The following is a 20,783-nucleotide window of genomic DNA, read 5'->3' on the forward strand; positions in this document are numbered from 1 at the left end:
ACCCCAAAAAAAAAAAAAAAAAAATCTAACACCATGAAGCAAAATGTAAAGCCGGGCAAGTGGGAGCCCTGGAATCGCACTGAACCTGGAAAACGGCCTCACTGAAATCCTACCTAGACTCCTGATCTGCACACAGCAGGTCGTTAATAACTAAAGAACAAACACATGGCTGAACACGCCAATGAATGATGGGCAGACAGATGGATGGGTGGAAAGATGGAGGAAGGAAGGAATTAACTGTGGATTCGACGGTGGATGCATCATCCAACCATCTCAAGGCACGACTCAAAGTATCTCATGAGTCCTCAGCAGAGAAGATCACATCAACTCAACTCCACCAGCCCGCAGTGTAGACTGCTCTGTGAGACAGAAAGGAGTGTGTAGCTGTGAATTCCCACAGGAGTCCACGCAGAGGCCCCCTCGAGGTCTGTAGGATCCCAGACAGCGGTGACTTTAAGGGTTGCGGCCATCTGTCGGGAGAGCGGGGACCCAGCTGCAGGCCTCCTTCCTGAGCTTGCCAACCAGCCTCAAGCTTAGGCAGGTCCTGCTGGGGGAACCTGGCCACGCGGCTGCTGGTGTCATGTGGCACAAGCCCTAAAGCCTGGAAACCCAAGTTTCCAGCCCCATCTCTGACAGCTGGCTGGAAACGAGTTTGTGAACAGGCACTTTTACTGCATGCTGCAGACACGGGCTGTTTCCCACTCCTACCGTGTGACATCATGCACTTCTGGGGCCAAGATCAACACAGCATGATTCGTGTGACTGGCTCCCAGAGGACCCTGAGGCGTGATGCAGTGGGGACTCCTCATCCTCCCTCTCCTGATCATCTTTTGCATTGCACTGAAAACCCTGGGGTGAGTGACGGGAAAGCTCACCAGGAGACCAGGCTTAGGGGAAACGGAACCCTGTTGGGTCGGGAAGACACGCATCTCGCATCTCGCTGCAGCCCTGAAATTCCCTTCTGAGCTCAGCGTGCACTAATGGAGTCATGAAGCCAAGACAACCAACGCTCTGCAATCGCTGTGAGCCTGATGATGGTTTTTACGGGGTTTCTAAAGGGGCTATTACATGGTGCATTCCCTCTTGAGGAGCCCAACCACCCAGCAGGCTTTGAGAGAGGAGCCACTTTGTCATTCCGATCTCTCTACACTCCCTACCCCAGCATCTGCCAACCTCTGTCCCTCCTGGCATAGCTTCTCATATAAAGAGAACAGATGTCAACATCTGAAAATATAGGGTTACGCTGGATGCCTGGCTCTGTGGCCCCAGCCAAGTGGTGGCGGGTCACAGATATATAATTCATGGCAAGCTGGGTGCAGTGACACATGCCTATAATCCCAGCAGCTCGGGAGGCTGAGGCAGGAGGATCGCCAGCCTCAGCAACTTAGCAAGGCCCTAAGCAACTCAGTGAGACCCTGTCTTTAAATAAAATATCTTTAAAAGGCTGGGGATGTGGCTCAGAGGTTAAGAGACCCTGGGTTCAATCCCCGGTACAAAAAAAAAAAAAAAAAGATTCATGGTGGAACAATCATGGGGATTGGAGCATTTTCTGGGACACCAGCCAAGGAGGGAGTGAGGAAAGTAGGACCTGGGAAAGGATTTAGAAGGATCTCGAGTTTTCCTTTCACCAAGAGCCTGTATAGAGATGCTCTCTAGGATGCTGTCTATCATGTCAGCTGTGGGGGCAGGAAGCTAGGGGTGGAGTGGGGCATCTCCTGGGCTCATCCACTATTACCTCCTGCATGTGAGTTGCTTGCACATCTTGAAGCCCCAGATCATGAGGGCGGTCATGACAGCAGCTACCATTAACTGAGCACCAACTCTGTGTCAACATGCTCCTTGGATCTTTTCAGACTTTAACCTACTTATTCTTCAGAGTTACTCTCAGACATGGACATCGGCCTCCCCATTTGGCAAATAAGAAAACTGAAGTTCAGGATGTCTAAGGTTACACAGGTAAGAAATGACAGAGCCAAAACGTGGCCCCCATATTTTTTTAGGGTGGTCTTTTCCCATCACAGTGGTTCTCCAACCTCAGCCGAGGACAAAAACTCCCCAAGTCTTTGTTCAACAGACTGCTGGGCCGCACCCCCAGAGTTTCAGATCACAGGTGAGGACAAGGCCTGGGAATCTGGATTTTCGGGAAACTTCCCAGGGGATCCTAATGCTGTGGAGGGCAGGGAGGTACATTTCAAAACACACTGAGCGAGGCCAACTCATTCTGGGTCCTCTGACCACAGCGCCATGTAAGGACTCAGCTCAAATGTCAGGGCTCCAAGGGGGCTTGTCTTGTGATCCAATCTAAAGCAGGTTTTCTCCAACGCAGGGGCCAGCGAACCTCAGCCTGCGGTCAGCTGAGGCCACAGCCTGCTTTTGGAAATGAGGGTTTACAGTTACACGGCCACATCCATTCTCTGTTTAACGCAGTGCCTGTGACTGCGTTTGTGCTAGACACCGGAGCTGTCTGCTGTCGGAGAAGCCTCAAGTATTTACTCCTGGCTCTTTGCAGAACTAGTATCTCAAGCCTGTGCTCGAAATCAAGGGTTTTAGATGTGCTTTGCTTGTTCAGTTGTGATTTTTTTTTTTTTTTTTTTTGTGCCAAGGATTGAACCTGCAGGCTCTTAACCACTGAGCCCCACCCCCAGCCCTTTTTTTGTATTTTATTTAGAGACAGGGTCTCACTGAGTTGCTTAGGGCCTCACTAAGTTGCTGAGGCTGGCCTTGAACTTGAAATCCTCCTGCCTCAGCCTCCAGAGCCTCTGGGATTACAGGCCTGCACCACCGTGCCCGGCTTCAGGTGTGAATCTGTTTGCACCCTTATGATCAGGGACACTTGTGTCCCCCAGTTCCTAGGAAAGCGCCTGGCAGGTGGTTGGCAGCCACTCCGTATTTTCTGGATGTACAGGTATCACTATTGATCACCCAGGAGTGTGACACTGAGCCAGGATCCTACACAAAAGTCCCCGGAAGAAGCAAAGGCCGGAGCAGGGAGGGTGAGGAGCCCAGCACCAACAGGAATTGCCACCAGGGAAAGCCAGCCTTGAAGGTAGGGCCAAGTGACTTCCTCCAGGGGTGGGGAAACCAGGGGTGAGCAGAAGACAGAATCCTGAGTCACCAAGTCAACCTGAGATGAGGAGAGATTCCAGACCCTCAGCATGAAAGCGCCTGCTGTGACCCACACTATATCCTCCTCCCACAGGCCGGCCGGTGTCCTAGGTGCTGATCCTGGTGGAGCACCATGGAAGAGGCAGAGAGGGGAGGACGAGCCCGGGGAATCTGGAGTCAGACAGATGGCTGGCGCTGGCACCTCGGTTTCTGATCATCTCTGAGCTTCGATATATTCATGGGAGGTTTAGTTTATTATTTTTTATTAATATAGTTTTTTCTTTGATCTTTTTAGTTAAACATGACGGGAGAGTGTATTCTGACCTATCACACACACATGGAGTCTAACTTTCCATTCTTGTGGTTGGACATGATGTGGGGTTTCCCTGGTTGTGTATTCATATATGAACATGGGAAAGTTCTGTCCCATTCACTCCCGTGTCTTTCCCATTCCCATCCCCCTCCCTTCCCTTCATTCCCTTTGTCTAATCCAGTGAACTTCTAGTCTTCTCTACTCCCCCTTACTGTGGGTTAGCATCCACACATCAGAGAGAGCATTTCATCTTTGGTCTTTTGGGGATTGGCTTATTTCATTTGGCATGATAGTCTCCAGTTCCATCTATTTACTGGCAAATGCCATCATTTCTTTCTTCTTTAAGACTGAGTAATATCCCATTGTGTATATACCACATTTCCTTTATCCATTCATCTGTTGAAGGAAACCTAAGTTGGTTCCATAGCTTAGCTATTGCGAGTTGAGCTGCTAGAAACATTGATATGGCTGTGTCACTGTAGTGTTCCGATTTTTAGTCCTTTGGGTATATGCTGAGGAATGGCTAACTGGGTCAAATGGTGTTCCATTCCCAGTTTTCTGAGGAATCTCCACCCTGCTTTCCAGAGTGGTTGCCAATTTGCAGTCCCACCAGCAATGTGTGAGTGAGCCTTTTCCCCACATCCTCGCCAACATTCATTGTTACTTGTGTTTTTGATAATTGCCATTCTGACTGGAGTGAGAGGGAATCTCAGTGTAGTTTCAATTTTCATTTCTCTAATTGCTGGAGATGTTGAACATTTCTTCATATATTTGTTGATCCTTTGTATTTTTTCTTCTGTGTGGTGCCCGTTCGTTTCATGGAGGATTTAAACCCTGGATTCAACGTGACTGTTCACACAACATCTGTGTTCCACAGCTAAGGTGAAGTGCCTTGTGTTATTTTAGGCTCTGAGTGTCACAGTGGTGAACGTACGCCTCCCTCCAAAGGATTCGCCTTTTTAGAAGGCAGGCAGACGATATCAAGGGGCAGACGGAGGTAAATACATGCCAAGTGCCAGCTACGGCAAAACCCAAAGCAAAGCTCTCCCGGGTGCTTCCTGGCCCACTCTGCACAGGGATCTTGGTCACCCCATCTCCGCTTGCTGCACAGGGTTGACTGGACTCCCAGAGCCAAGCATGGCAGTGGGACTTCCCAGCCTTCAGGGCCATGGACATCCTGGCCAAAGCAGGACATTTCAAAGGTTCCAATTGCTCTTCTCAAAATAACGCTCTGACACTCTTCCAACACTCTTTTTTTTTTGGGGTGGGGTGGGGTGGGTGGGTACCAGGGATTGAACTCAGGGGCACTTGACCACTGAGCCCCATCCCCAGCCCTGTTTTGTACTTTATTTAGAGACAGAGTCTCACTGAGTTGCTTAGGGCCTCACTAAGATGCTGAGGCTGGCTTTGAACTCGCAATCATCCTGCCTCAGCCTCCCAAGCCTCTGGGATTACAGGCTTGCACCACCACACCTGGCTGCTATCATCATTATTGATGTCATTGTACTTAAAAACATTTGGAATTGTCTTGATCCCTTATTTGTGTTTTGACTGATTTGCATCTCTGCCCTTAGGACTGCAGAGTGGTAGAAACCATGATTATGTTGTTTACTGTTTTATCCCCAGTGCCAGACAGCACCTGGCACACAGTAGGTACCTGAGGAATATCTGCTGAGTAAGTGAATTTAAAAAAAAAAACATTAAAAAGCCCAATGGCCATTCCTTTTTCATAAATTTTCTAGCATGTGCTTCAACTCATTCATTCCGCTCTTCCTTAGGGAGAAAAACCCAGTGCATGCTGCCAAGAAGCCCAGAGAGCAGCCATTAGAGACAAGCAACGAACAGGCTCTGAGTTTGAGCGGGCATCGAGAAGTCTCCTGCTGGCCTGTTAATCCCCCAGGAGAGACGTGCATGGAGAGCCTTCTTCTTGGTGGCAAGGTTGTTTGATGACGGAGGCAGTCTACAGAAAACGCCCCAGGGACTTGTTCTTCCCAGGCCTGGGGTCTGTGATGTTGCAGCAAATCTCAGGCCTCAAGAAAAGTGGGTGGCAGGGTTCCGTTCTTCGGCAGATGGCCCTGAAGCCTGCTTGGGGCACTGGAGAATTCAAGATCAGGTGCTCTGTCTGGGCCTCTGTCCAAGTCACTCAGGCTCAGTGAAGCCGAGCACTTCATTAGAATGAAGTCACACCTTCCTGACAACCCGGATCAGGGATCCACAGACAGAAAGACTCCTGTGTTGGCAGAATTTGAAATGATTTTAATGAAAGCCTTTGAGAAGGTCGGGCAGGAATCTGAGGTTCCTGTAAACCCTTCTCCCACGTCTCCACCCGAGCCTCCTCTTTCCTGTCCATCTGCCCCTCTGGACCATCCCAGGGCAAGAGGATATGAATATATCACTTGATATATTCCTTCCCAACAAGGGAGGGGAAGAATCAACTTTTTTATTAAGCAACTTCTACGTGCTTTATTAGCACTTTCTCACCTGGGGCCAGATCACTCCTGAGACCCACAGGTCTGTGAGAGCTAGTTCCAGGGTCTAGTTATCAGAGATTAAATATATCTCTGCTACCGATGAGCTGTGTGGTCTGGGCAAGTTATTTAATTGCAGAGCCTTGGTTTACCCACCTATGTAATGGAAGACAGGAATAACGATCAGCAGATCAGGCCGCTATGAGGATCAAGTATGGTATGTGACAAGGGTTAAAAGGGCGGTGGACACATGGCTCGTATTCAGTGAAAGCTGAACAGCCTACTACATCATTGCTGTCATCTTCAGGATCACGGGGAAACTGAGGCTTCTGGAAGCTGAACCCCTTTCCTGGGCTCAGAAATTGACGGGGTGGTCAGTGGTCAGATTTGCTTGATGCCAGACACCAGGCTGTGTGCCCTCGGGGGTCTGCTGCTTCCTTGACAGGCTGTGGCTCCCCAGGAGCTCTGCACACTTCCATGATGACACAAATGGCACCCTCCTTTGAAAACACAGCATGCTTCTGCCAGGCCCCAACTCCTCCCCACTGGGCTCTAGATCCTGAGTCTTTGGAGTCACCGGTGCAGAAGCAGATTCGCCCAGAAGCGCGGTCCTTGCCAACGTGCCCCTGTCTCCCTCCAGTTTACAATCCAGGGAAACGGCCGTGCTCGGGGAGCCCTGCTTAGAACACATATTTTCACCAGCAGCTCGGGAGGCTGAGGCAGGAGGATCGCGAGTTCAAAGCCAGCCTCTCAGCCACTTAGCGAGGCCCTCAGCAACTCAGCGAGACCCTGTCTCTAAATAAAATATAAAAAGGGCTGGGGATGGGGCTTAGTGCTTAAACGCCCCTGGGTTCAATCCCTGGTCCCCAAACAAAAATAGATATTTTCAGAAGTAGAGGGAATGGGAATCATTGATACAGAATGGTCATTCATGGGAAACAATCTAACAGACTTTTCACCTCTGCAATGTGAAGCAAACCTGAACACTTGGGGTTCTGCGGGGGACACCTGCCACTCGCCTGTCTCTTAGCCAGTACTTGCCGGGTGCCTCCCATATAGCAGGCACTTGGCTCAATGCTGTAGGATTTCCTCAAGTACCAAGCAGGCAAGACTCCTGTCCTCCTGGGTCTTCAAGAAAACAGGCTGAGCCAAATATTAAACAAATAATCACACCAATAGGTCTCTAATTATGAGGTGGATAAGCATTAATAAGGAAAATTGCAGGGTCTGTCACAAAAGCATGCAACTGGAGACCTGCTTTTGAATCAGGGGGCTGGTCAGAGAAGCTCTTTGAAGAGATTTAAATGATACTGATGGATGAGTAATGGTCACTAAAATAGCAGCCCAATAAAGAATCTGATGTATTCCCAGGAGAAGTATGTTAGTTAGTCTTGCAGGACTCAAAACCAAGTAATTCACCCCCATCTCTGGGTGGTGTGGGGTGTTCTGTTTTACCTCATATGGAAGAAGGCTTTAGCCCAAACTGGGCAAGGACTTGTGGTATCTATTCTTTGTTCTTCCCCTAACAATTTAAATGAAGCAAAAAGCAGAGTGGTCTGGACAAATGACCTAATTACCACTTTTTGTGTATAAAAGCAGTTAAGCCAGGCACAGTGGCACACACCTATAATCCCAGCAACCTGGGAGGCTGAAGCAGGAGGATCGCAAGTTTGAGTCCAGCCTCAGTGACTTAGCAAGGCCCTATGCAACTCGGCAAGACCCTGTCTCAAAAATAAACATTAAAAAAAAGCTGGGGATGTGTTTCAGTGGTTAAGCCCCCCAGGGTTCAATCCCTAGTACCAATTAATCAACAAACCACAGTTAAGGCCAAGTTAAAAATCAGGTTTCATTTTTTGTATGATTATTTCAAAATGTGTCCTAGTGTGTGTGTGTGTGTGTGTGTGTGTGTGTGTGTATAACTAAAAAGAATTTTTTTAAAAAATGACTAACCTTCAGAGACAAAGAATTGGAGATAATCACATTGAGGATGCTCCATGGGTATTTGGAGAATCCAAAATGTCAGTAAAAAGGACGTTCACTCATCAGAAGCAATATAAAGGTCTCTTAGATTGTCACGGAGCAGAATAGAAAACCCATGGCTATGTGGACCCAATGAAGACTCTACCCAGAGGACCCGCCAGTTACTACGTTACTGGAGGGCAGCTTGACATAATGAATCAAAAGCCTTAGAGAGGGCTCCATATGACCCCTGGACTCTAGGTAGAGGAGCAGGCAGCCATTCAGGGTCCCCAGAGGCAGCTGCTGCGGCCCTGTGCAAAGAGGATCTATCAGTAATGCAAATGACTAGAACAGACATTCATCTTGGTGGCACTCCCGGCACCTGGGATGGTCAACTCTCCTTCCTGTGGAATCATCTGACACTTGTGAGACTATTGGGCATCTCAAGTCTCCACTCCTGGGCTCCTGGAGTCCGCCCATCATTCAGACAACCGGCCCCTCCCAAAGGGACGTGTTCGAGTGCCCCCTGGTGCCGGGCGGTGGCATTGCAGTTAGAAACCACCCGTGGGAAACCATCTGGCTGTCACTCAGGACCATCGACTGAGACACACGGCGCAGGAAAATGCTCCAACAAGCGAGGAGCGAAGAACCAGCTGGGCAGGTAGAGAACACGTCGCATAACTGTGCAAAACAAAACTGACCTGCTTGTCTGCATGTGGACCCAGAAAGGTTGGCAAACGTTTTCCCTTGTTTGGTGCAAATACCAGGGATTTTATTCTTCTCTAGATGCCTCGTGGTTGTTTTGTTGATTTGTTTTTCTTTCTTTATTTCCCTCTCTCTCTTGTCTTTCATTACCAGGGATTGAACTCAGGGGCACTGAACCCCTGAGCCCCATCCCCAGCCCTATTTTGTAGTTTATTTAGAGACAGGGTCTCACTGAGTTGCTTAGGGCCTCACTTTTGCTGAGACTGGCTTTGAACTCGAGATCCTCCTGCCTCAGTCTCCCAAGCTGCTGGGATTACAGGAGTGCACCACGGCGCTTGGCTTACATGTTTCAGGTTTTAACATTTTTTATTTATTTATTTATTTATTTTTTTAACATTAATGCACTTTTTTTTTTTAATTTTTTATTGTTGGCTGTTCAAACCATTACATAATTCTTGATATATCATATTTCACACTTTGATTCAAGTGGGTTATGAGCTCCCATTTTTACCCCAAATACAGATTGCAGAATCACATCAGTTACACATCCATTGATTTACATATTGCCATACTAGTGTCTGTTGTGTTCTGCTGCCTTTCCTATCCTCTACTATCCCCCCTCCCCTCCCCTCCCCTCGCCTCTTCTCTCTCTGCCCCCTCTACTGACATTCATTTGTCCCCCTTGTATTATTTTTCCCTTTCCCCTCACTTCCTCTTGGGAAAGTCTTTCCTTTATAAAAGGACAAGAAAGGACTGGGGCTGCGGCTCAGTACTTGCTAGCATGTGTGAGGCACTGAGTTTGGTCCTCAGCACCACATAAAAATAAATAAAATAAAGGTATAAAAAAAAAAGCCAGGTGTGGTGGTTGTACACCTGTCATCCCAGCAGCTTTGAAGGCTGAGGCAGGAGGATCATGAGTTCAAATCCAGCTTCAGCAACAGCAATGCCCTAAGCAACTCAGTGAGACCCTGTCTCTAAATAAAACACAAAATAGGGCTGGGGATGGGGCTCAGTGGTCCAGTGCCCCTGAGTTCGATCCCCGGTACCAAAAGAAAAAAAAATTCTTATGTTTTGGAGAATGAACGGATGTCCCACCCACAGACGGGTCCTTCTGCCACTCCAATTCTTGCTTGGACGTAGTGAAGATGGCAGGGTTGGCCTCAGAGAGCACAGCCCCTGCTCCAGCAGCAAGAACTGCACCTCTTCACTCTGCTGAAGACCTGAACGTGTTACATGGTGCAGTTGTTATGCAGAAGGTAGAAAATAGTAGGTGCTAAATAAACATGTACCAAGTATTCATTCTCTTTTGTCTTGACTCGGGCAGAATTTTGCAGAGATACCTGGGGTTTTCAGGATCCCTTTCACCCAGTGGTTCTTCCTTCTCCCAGGAACGCAAGGCCACCTTTGGAGATATATTTGGTGTCGCACCTAGCACCTAGTGGGCGGGGTCAGGGATGCCACTAAGCATCTTGGGATCTGCAGGACAGTTCCTGCACCAAATGACTTTCCAGCTGGAAAGGTCAGCGGTATTGCAGGTCAGAAATCCTGCTGACCATAGAAGGATTTCTGCCATAGCTTGTCAACAGTTCTCCAGATTCTTACTGAAGTATTACATACTGTAAATTTCTCACCATAGAATCTGTAGGAGACAGGGTATAGACCTCAGTTCTGCTAGTCTCTGGATGGCATTATGTTCCTTATTTGGAGATGGCGTGGTGGTGCACGCCTATAATCCCAGCAGCTGGGGAGGCTGAGGCAGGAGGATCTCAAGTTTGAGGCCAGCCTCAGCAATTCAGTGAGGCCCTAAGCAACTCAATGAGACCCTGTCTCTGAATGAAATATAAAGTAGGCTAGGGATGTGGCTCAGTGGTAAGTGCCCCTGGGTTCAATCCCTGGTAGAAAAAAATTTTTTTTCTTATTTGGGATGAGCAGAAGCAAAGGACATTAACAGCATCTCTGATTAGTTTTTGGTCCAGTCATTTGAAATCACAAGATAAATGTCTTTCCTTTCTAGCATCATCTGTTATATTTATCATTTTCCACACTATTTTAAGAAGGCTGGGTTTTGCAGCTAGTGGAGCTTGTGAAACTAAACGCTTGTCTTCAAAATACTTCTCTTAAATGGGAGGTGGCTTTTCGTTTGCATTACATTAAATTGAAGGCATTTCTCAGAAGAAATAGAATAACAAAGAGCATCACCTGAAGGGACCTTAGCAACCCGGAGATCAGCAAGATCAGCGGGGAAGATGAAAGGTTCCCAGCTCCAATGGAAGCAGGTCCCTCAGCCCTAACTAGCCTTCAGCATCCCCCTCCGGCTCAGAGCAGGTGAACGGTCACTGTGATTTCTCTTGATAGAAAAACGGGTTTAATCCAGTCGCAGACAACTAATACCCCGTGAAACATCAGAATTTTTATGAGGAAAAGATATTTAGGGCTCCAATTTTTCTAATCTTACAGTATATTGAACAGCTTTTCAAAGTCACAAATAGCTTTGCAAATAACAGACTTGCAAAGACCTCATAATTTGAAATTTGAAACCCATTTCTTCCAAGCAGCAGGATCCTTTTAAACACCTTTAATAGCCATTCACCTTTTATTGGGCAAATAGAGACCCTTCAAATAACTTGAAAAGATATTCCCTCCCTGGGGAGCACTTCTCCTCTCCTTTTTTTTTTCCTTTTTTTTTATTGGGGTCAGGAGCACTTAACCACTGAGCCACATCCCCAGCCCTTTTTGTATTTTATTTAGAGACAGGGTCTCACTGAGTTGCTGAGGGACTCGCTAAGTTGCTGAGGCTGCCCTTGAACTCGAGATCCTCCTGCCTCAGCCTCCCAAGCCACTGGGATTATGGGCTTGTGTCACCACGCCTGGCAAGTTTACCTCTTAACCCTTGGCATTCTGTAGGTTAGTGTCAGCTAGAGAACAGAGAAAAACTTCAGAGGAAGAGAGAATAACACGAGATGGGGACGCCCTTCCATTTGCAAATTGGAACCATTTGTTTAACAGCGTTAATCATTTTTCTTTCAAAACAAATCACAGCAATTTCAGGTTAATGCTTCCCGGAGAAGTTCACTGTGGATGAGTCAAGTGACCTTCAAAAATGCCACGGGCCCTCCCACCCCTCCCTTCTGGAATTGGGGGGTTGAATCAGATCCTAGCATCAGCCACTGCCATGGTTGGTGGAAAGCCTTCCCGGGCCTCGGTGCCATCCAGGACGCTTAATGGTGCCAGAGAACAATCGGCTTCAGTAGAAAATTGCAAACAGGTTAACTTTGGAAAGCCCAGGGCCAGATTTAGCAGGAAGCAGGCCCTTCAGGTGTCACAAGAAACAGAATAAGCTCCTGGCTCTGCCTTGGTGTGGGGACGCTATGCTCAGGTGCTGGGGGCAGAAGGCCAACCCCTGCTGGAGTTTTCTGACAAACTCAAACACGTGTGCTTTTTTTCTTAAACTGATTATTTAAACTCAATATTTCATTTTTATTTTATTTTATTTTTTTTTTTTTGGTACTAGAGATTGAAGCCAGGGATGCTTAACCCCTGAGCCACATCCCCAGCCCTTTTAAATTTCTTTTTATTTTGAGACAGGGTCTCCCTGAGTTGCTTTGGGCCTTGCTAAATTGTTGAGGCTGGCCTCAAACTTGTGATCCTCCTGCCTCAGCCTCCTAAGCCGCTGGGATAATTGGTGTGCGCCACTGAAATCTTTACTGAAACAAGAAATGAAAGATACAGCCACAACCCACAGGCTGCTGGAAAGAGCTTATTTCCTGCCAATATCCCAACACAAAACTATCTTTGATGCTCATGCACAAGTTTTCAGTGACTATTTCTAGTCTAAGAAAGATTATTTTCTTCTATGTAGTAAGAATCATAAAACCCAAGTGCCTGTAGGGCCTAGGAAAATAACATGAAATACATTTAGTGAGGACTCAGGTGATTTAGGGACATCAACTTTTGTCTATAAATTAAAGCCTGCTCTCAATTCCCACCAGTTAGGTCTTTGCAGAAATAAGATCATAGATTCGCAAAATCTGATATAAATACAAACACACACATCATCAGATATTTCTACTTTCCAAGTACCATTAATTAATTAACTAAAATTAATCAGCACCTAATTACTTTTAAATAATAGTTTGCTGGCTAGATAAATCCCACCTGTATGCCCAAGTTCATCTGCCAGTTTGTGAAGTTCAATAGAGAGGAAGAAAATGAGAAATAAGCGATAGAAAGAGATGCTAGACGTTTCCCTCTGTTGACATGATGAGTGAATTCTGGGGTCTTTCATGATTATGAAGGACTCTGTGAAAGCATCACCATATCTGAAATTCCTTTTTATTTTTGGTACCAGGGATTGAGCCCAGGGGCGCTTAACCACTGAGCCCTATCCCCAGCCCTTTTTATTTTTTATTTTGAGACAGGGTCTCATTGAGCTGCTGAGGGCTTCTCTGAGTTGCTGAGGCTGGCCTCAAATCTGTGATCCTCCTGCCTCAGCCTCTCCCACTCAAATCACTGGGGTTACAGGCATGCGCCACCACACCAGGCAGACCTAAAGTTCCTGATTCATAATTTCAAAGCTGTTTAAACTTTAAAAGAGTCTGACATAAAGAGCCCCAGAGAATGAGGTTTAATGGGTCAGAAGAAGGTAACGGTCAAATACTTGAGCTTCTGGCAAAGCTCACAAAGAAAATGGAGAAGACACTCAGGGTACGGACCTGCTTTTAAGCCAGCCTGGGGCTGTTAGCTGAGAAAATTCCAAGAACCGGAAAAAAAAAAAAAAGTGCAAAGCAAACTCTATATATTACTGAGAAAAATACAGCAGGGCAGAGAGAAACCAAATTCTTCTCATCAAGCCAATAATATTTACCACCTCTGGGTAGTGCCCAAATATTTCAGGAAATGTCGATGTCTTTCTTTGTCAAGTCAGGCCAGACTGAATATTGAAACACAGCATATAGCACCAGGAAGAATAACCAAATCAACACCTCCGCCTCCTCTTGTGCAAAGAATCTGAACAGGAAGATTCCTGGCCAGGCCCCAGAGAGATGGTGCATGCCCATAATTCGAGCGGCTCTGGAGGCTGAGGCAGGAGGATCATGAGTTCAAAGCCAGCCTAGCAAAAGTGAGGCCCTAAGCAACTCAGTGAGACCCTGTCTCTAAATAAAATACAAAATAGGGCTGGGGGTGGGGCTCAGTGGTTGAGAGCCCCTGAGTCAATCCCAGGGAGGAAGGGAGGAAGCAAGATGCATGGCCAGTATCCCTTCTCTTTTCCCCACTGACAGTGACTGTTTCAAAGCGGCGTGTCCCAGAGTCTCTAGATGATCTGGGAACGATACAGAAGGAATCTGCAGTGGACCCGTGGGGCTCCACGTCACTTCCCTCCCTGTTTCCCTCTGACACCCCGACTCTTCTGGCCCCAAACCCTGGTCTGATGGATGAAGTCCACTCTCGCTCTGAACCGCGGTCAGGAAGGAAGGCAGGACAGTGGCCAGGGCCACCCTCCCTCCGGGCACAGTACCTGCTCGGGCTTCAGCCCTGGGGGCACCCAGGCGTACTCCTCCAGGGCGCAGCCCGAGTCGTCGTCCGACGTGGAGTTCCTCTGGAAGTCGAACATGAGTTTGCTGATGGTCTTCTCCATCTCCAGGGGCATCACTGTCACCATGTGCTCCTCCTGGGGACACTTGCAGTGCAGGCAGATCTTCCTGTGGGTGGTAAAAACAGGGTGGGTAAGAGGGAGGACTAAGAAACCACCTGGTCAAGGGCCTGCCAGCCACCAGTCCTTGGATCCCACACAGCCCTGGGTGACAGGCTTCTGAGCACACCTGAGGGTGTGGAGGGTGTGGCACACGCGTGTCATAGGAAAACAGCAAGAAAGGTCAGGGTTCACAAGGCACCCATGTTGAGGATGTTGATGCTTGGACCACAGACTTCTCTTCTAAATCAATAACCCAAGCTGGCCGCAGTGGTGCACACTGGTAATTGCAGTGTCTCAGGAGGCTGAAGCAGGAGGATCACAAGCTGGAGGCCAGCCTCAACAACTTAGTAAGACCCTGTTTCAATAAAAAAATAAAAAGGGGGGCTTGTGGTGGCAGCTCAGTGGCAGAGCGCTTGCTTAGCAAGTGTGAGGCACTGGGTTCCATTCTTAGCACCACATAAGATAAATAAAATAAAGGTATTATGTTCATCTACAACTAAAAAATTAAAAAATAAAAATAAGTACATAAAAAGGGCTGGGGATGTATCTCAGAGGTAGGGTGCTCTTGGGTTCAATCCCCAGCACTGCCAAAAAAATAATAATAATAAAAATAAATAAAATGAAAATAAATTAATATCCCAAGAAGAACAGTAATATAATTCTCACTTTACTAACTCAACCGCTAGATATTGATCATGATCACAATTTCCTCCACTGTTATACCAATTAAATATACGAAATAAATACACTGACCAGAAACTACCAGTAGATTCAACAAACATTGACAACATACTGTTTTTATGTTTATTTATTTATGTATATATTTTTGGTACCAGGGATTGAACCTAGGGGCCCTTGACTACTGAGCCACATCCCCAGCCCTATTTTACATTTTATTTAGAGACAGGGTCTCACTCATTTGCTTAAGGCCTCACGGAGTTGCTGAGGCTGGCTTTAAACTCTCGATCCTCCTGCCTCAGCCTCCCGAGCTGCTGGGATTACAGGCGTGTAACACCAAGCCTAGCGATATACCCGTTTAATAAAAGGTTCCTAAAGCCACACACAAAAAAATAGGAAGAAATGGTTTTAAAAAGATCCATGGATGATATTTTCTTCAAGAAGAAGAGCAAATGTATTTTTCCCCCACTAGACAAGCCTGGCCCTGAGATCTCATGAGAAAAGCATTTTTACCTCTATTAAAGGTCCCTGGTTTGAAATTCTAATTGGAATCCCAGATTTTCCTGTATGTTGGAAGTTTTTTTATATATACAAGAAGATCGTGCATCTGAATTATTTCAAAAGGTAGCAGCCAAAGATAAAAATCTCTCCCCCAAACTGAACATTTCTGTTTTAAGGTTACCATCTGTTCCCTTATCCATGGCTGCAGAAACGAAGAAGCAATCAAAACACCAAAGTCAGCGCCACAACAGCATTTCTATTCCATGTGTCCTCTGATCCTTCCTCCTGGTTCCCTTAGCAATCTTCGTTTATAAAGGCAATGAGAGAGCTCAGGATTCTGGACCCCAACCAAGACTGAATTGTTTGACAACAGCTTTGTTAAGATTAACACTTTGCTAACATGCACAGTTCATTAGCTCCTATTATATTCATGAAATCCTACAATCATTACCCACCCCTCAAAACGCCATGATCTTTAACAGTGACTTCCCAAACCCCCCACGACCATGTTCTCTGATAGACACTAATCTATTTTCTGTCTCTATTGCTCTTTCGATTCTTCGTGTAAATGAAACCACACAATATTGCATCCTTGGAAACTGGTTTCTTTCACCTAAAATGATGCTAAGGTGAATCCAAGTTGTAGCATGACTCAATCCCTCATTCCTCTTGATGGCTTAATAATATTCTGTTGTATGGACATACCACAATTCGTGTTCACCAGCTGACGAATATTTGCGCTCTTTTGACTTTTGTGAATAATGCTGCTCTGAAAAATTAGATACAAGTTTTTTTGTGTGTGGCTACATGTTTTCATTCCCCATGAGATGCTATGTAGGGATGAGATGCTGGGTCATACCTCAGTTTACGTTTAATATTTTGAGGGACTGTCAAACTGTATTACAAAATATCTGCAACACTGCCTTTATCAACATCAGTGAAGGAGGGTTCCATTTCCCCTACATCCTTGACAAACTTGTTACTGTCTATCTTTTTGACTGTAGCCATCCTAGTGGGTATGAAGGTGTCTAATTGTAGTTTTGATTTGCATTTCCTTAAAGGCTAATCAAGATGAGCACCTTTTTATGTGCTTCTTATATATCTTTTTATGGAAAAATATATCTATTTTTCCCCATTGGGTTGGGTTCTGATTGTTGTATTTTAAGTGGTCTTTAATATGGTTTCCAGATACATGATTTACCAGATATACAATTTGCAAAACTTGTTTCCTCATTCTGTGGATTGGTCTTTTACTTTCTGGATTATATTCACTGAAGCATGAAAAATTTGAATTTTGATGAAGTCCAGTATTATGGTTGGATGGGAGGTGTCCCCCAGAAGCTCACGGGTGAGATGGTGCAAGAAGGTCCAGAGGAGACATGACTGGGTTGTAAGAGCCTTAACCCAACCGGTGAATGAAACTCTGATGGGATTAACTGGGTGGTGGCTGGAGGCAGGTGGGTGTGGCTGGAGGAGGGGGCATTGGGGGCGTGGCTTTGGGGTCTCTATTTGTCTCTGGAGAGTGGAGTCTCTCTCTGCTTCCTGATCACCATGTGAGCTGCTTCCCTCCACCACACCTTCCTCCAGATGTCCTGCCTCCCCTCGAGCCCTGAGGGATGGAGCCTGTCTATGGACTGAGACCTCTGAATCTGTGAGCCATTAAATAAACTCTTCCTCCTCTGCAGTTGTTCTGGTGGGTCTTTTAGTCACAGCAGTGAAAAAGCTGCCTAAAATATCCAGTTCAGTGTTTTTCTATTGCTCATACTTTGGTTTCATATCTAAGAAACCACTTTCTGGGGCTGGGCTTGTAGCTCAGTGGTAGAACACTCACCTTGCATGTGGAAGGCACTGGGTTCGATACCTGGCACCAAATAAAAAAAAAAAAATGGGGGCATTGAATCCATCTACAACTAGAAAATAAATTAAAAAAGAAACCACTTTCTAACCCAGGGTTATATTTTCACTGAGGAGTCTCATGCTGTTAGCTGTTACACTGAGGCTGATGAGCACCTTTGGGCTAATTTGTGCTGTGGTATGAAGCCCAACTTCATTCCCACATAGCTACCCTGGTGTCACAGTGCCATCTGTTGCAAAGACTATAGTCTTTCCCCAGTGAACTAGCTTGGCCCCTTCATCAAAAGTCAATTTGACAAAGGGTTTCTTTCTGGATCCTCAATTCTATTCCACTGACCCCACATCAGTACCTCCCTGTCTTGATTATTGGAGTTTTGTAGTAAGTTTTGAAATCATGAAGTCTGTGTTCTGCAACTTGTTTTACTGGAAAAAATGTTCTAGCTCTTCTGGGTCCCTTGCATCTGCACTCATAAAATGTGAATTTCAGAATTAGTTTGCCAGTTTCTACAGAAACTCTAGCTGGGACTGTCATGGAGACTGCAGTGACTCTGGAGATGAATTAAGGGTCACTGCCACTTTAACAATGCCATCTCTCCATCCATAAAGACAGGATGCCTTTCCATTTATTTATGTCTGTTTTAATTTCTTTCCATGATGTTTGGTATTTTTTAGGCACAAGCTTTACCCTTCTTCAGTTTAGTTTATTCCTAAGTATTTTATTCTTTTTTGACGTTCTTGTAATTGGAATTTTTTCCCTGATTTCATTTGCAGATGGTCAGTGCTTAGAACCAGATATGATTTTCTGTATAGATGGTGTCTCTACAATTCTTTCTAACAGTGTGTGTGTTCTTTAGGATTTTTTATACACAAGACCATGTCAAATGTGAAGAGAGAGAGTTCTACTCCTTTCTTTCTAATCCGGTGTCTTTTTTTTTTTTTTTTTCTTATCTTATTACCTTGGCTGGAACCTACACAATATTGAACAGAAGTGGAGAGACTGCATACCCCCATGTCTTGTTCCTGATCTTAAAGGAAACTTTCCAATCCTTGACAAATCCTATGTCAGCTGTAGGGTTTTTCTGTAGAAGCCTTTTATCAGGCTGAGTGTTTTTATCAGGAAAGGATGTTGGGTTTTGTTAAGTACTTTTTTTTTTTTTTTTTGCATCTATTGAGATGATCAGTCGCTTTTTGTCCTTTCTCTAATACATGTGTTATGCCTGAATTTTGACACAGAAATGTACTTAAAGAAACAGAATCAGTTTAACCCAGTCAAGTTAAGCTGTCCGATTCTCCCACCACGTGGGTCTCACCATACTGAAAAATATACAGACGGTACACAACCCCCAGATCTGGTTTGCATCTCCAAACTCAAAGAAGTTCCATCCAAACTCTGGATGTTGCTTTTAAAAATAGAGCTCATTTTAGCAGAAAAATCTTTAATCAATCAGCTACTGAAGAGGTCAAGGGTGTTGTAAAGCATCAGGAACTCACCCCCTCCCTCCCCAGGAAATTTAAAGCTAGTGTCTGTCATTGGGGGGGGGGATTTTAGTGTCTTCAATCAAATTTAGCAAGTTTTGTGGCGATGACCATAATTCAAAAACAAAACATAGAACATTTTGTAAAAACCAAATTCAGATCCCAGAATCTCCATTGACGAAACTCATTTATTCGGCGGCAATCCAGGGGAGAGAGTGACATTTAATCCTCGGTGGACATGACCCAGTGAATATAAGATGCAGAAGGGGTGGGGGGAACATGAACAAAACCATGAACAAACCAGATTCAGAATGTGCCTTGATGTGTAAATGGGGAGAGTGCTAAGGTCTCCATTTGGTCCCTCAACAAATAACTATCAACTCTAGGCACCTGAGATTTCTAACAAAAACAAAGATCTCTGCCTCACGGCACCTGAATTGATGGGGAGACGCCACTAACAACAAATGTGACCAATCATTCCATCACATAATACATTAAGGGTGGTAAGTACTGTGGGGAAATGAAATGGTGACCAAGTAAGGTCATCTGGCTGGAGTGGGGCAGATGCTGGGCTCCATGCACAGCAATTGACTTATTTATACCTTACACACATGACCCCAGATGTTATGGTTGGATGTGAGGTGTCCCCTAAAGCCCACGTGTGAGACAGTGCAGGAAGGTCCAGAGGAGACATGACTGGGTGGTGAGAGCCTTAACCCAACCAGTGAATGAACCCCTGATGGGATTAACTGGGTGGGGCTGGAGGCAGGTGGGTGTGGCTGGAGGAGGGGGCATTGGGGGCGTGGCTTTGGGGTCTCTATTTGTCTCTGGAGAGTGGAGTCTCTCTCTGCTTCCGGGTCACCATGTGAGCTGCTTCCCTCCACCACACTCTTCCTCCATGATGTCCTGCCTCCCCTCGAGCCCCGAGGAATGGAGCCTGCTGTCTGTGGACGGAGACCTCTGAAACTGTGAGTCCCCAAATAAGCTTTTCCTCTCCTAAAATTGTTATTGTCAGGTCTTTTAGTCACAGCAGAAAAAAAAAAAGCTGACTAAAACACCAGACTCGCTCATCAGCTCTCCAAACAAGGAAATATCATCCTTACTGTCTACAGAACAAACCAAAGGTTCCGAGTGGTTGAGTAACTTGGTTCAAAAGCCTCCCTAGGTACTGAGTAGAACATGAAGGGAAAGAGGATCCATTGGAGCCATGAATAAAAAATTGACTAAAAGAAACACCCGATTCCAACCTCGGAGCATTCTTTTGCCACCCCCCCCCCGCCCTCCCCCAATAACAAAGTCAGAAAAAGACAAAGCAAGGACAAGAAAAGGAAAGAAAACAGAAATGGCAAATGGGAAGGCCACCAGGGCCCCATTCAGCTTCCCCGCTAGCTGCTGCCTCTGCTCCTCATTTATAATTAACAGGCTCTCCTGCGGCAAGGCGTTTTTATTTGCAGAGAATTTGCAACCTATGAGTGATTCCATGTCAGCCTCTGGAAAGGCTAATTTAATAAGCTCCCACCACAAACCGGGAACCCAGGGCCCAGACCCTCGGAAAGGAGCCGAAGGTCAGAGGCCAAGCCGGGAGGATTTCTGGGGATCCTCAATGTGGGCTTCTCCCTGGGGCAAAATCACACAGCCCCACCCCACAGCTGTGTCTTTCAACATCCTGATCAAAGCTTTTCTCCTGAATGAAGCCTATTCCAGAGTGTGGGGGGAAATATCTGATTTGGCCTTTTTTTTTTTTTTTTAAACTCATCTTTCCTGGTCTGGGCAGGAGTATAAGCGCAAACAATTGGAAGAACAGAGACAAGCAGAAAGACTGCAAAGACAGCTTAAGCAAGAGAGAGACTACTTGGTTTCTCTTCAGCATCAGCGTCAGGAGCAGAGACCCATAGAGAAGAAGCCACTGTACCACTACAAAGAAGGGATGAGCCCCAGTGAGAAGCCAGCGTGGGCCAAGGAGGTAAGTAAGCAGGGGTAGACATGCCCTGCCAGCCAGGCTTTCCCCTGCACGAGTGCATCCCTCAGAAGT

At 46.1% G+C, this 20,783-nt stretch overlaps 1 protein-coding gene across 3 annotated transcripts in view; it reads right to left on the reverse strand.

The window, feature by feature from the left end:
- Prickle2 (prickle planar cell polarity protein 2) overlaps positions 1–20,783 on the reverse strand; it is a 330,973-nt gene that overhangs the window by 69,567 nt on the left and 240,623 nt on the right. For 2 of the 3 annotated variants that reach the window (XM_048801221.1, XM_015494502.2), the window contains exon 2: positions 14,066–14,249. In XM_048801221.1, the coding sequence (XP_048657178.1) occupies positions 14,066–14,209 (144 nt within the window). In that variant the 5' untranslated portion in view covers positions 14,210–14,249. Of the gene's footprint in view, positions 1–14,065; positions 14,250–14,369; positions 14,541–20,783 lie in introns of those variants that run through there. The other variant, XM_048801220.1, reaches the window with a different exon arrangement.

This window comes from Marmota marmota, unplaced genomic scaffold (assembly GCF_001458135.2).
Source record: "Marmota marmota marmota unplaced genomic scaffold, marMar, whole genome shotgun sequence".
Lineage (NCBI taxonomy): Eukaryota > Metazoa > Chordata > Mammalia > Rodentia > Sciuridae > Marmota > Marmota marmota.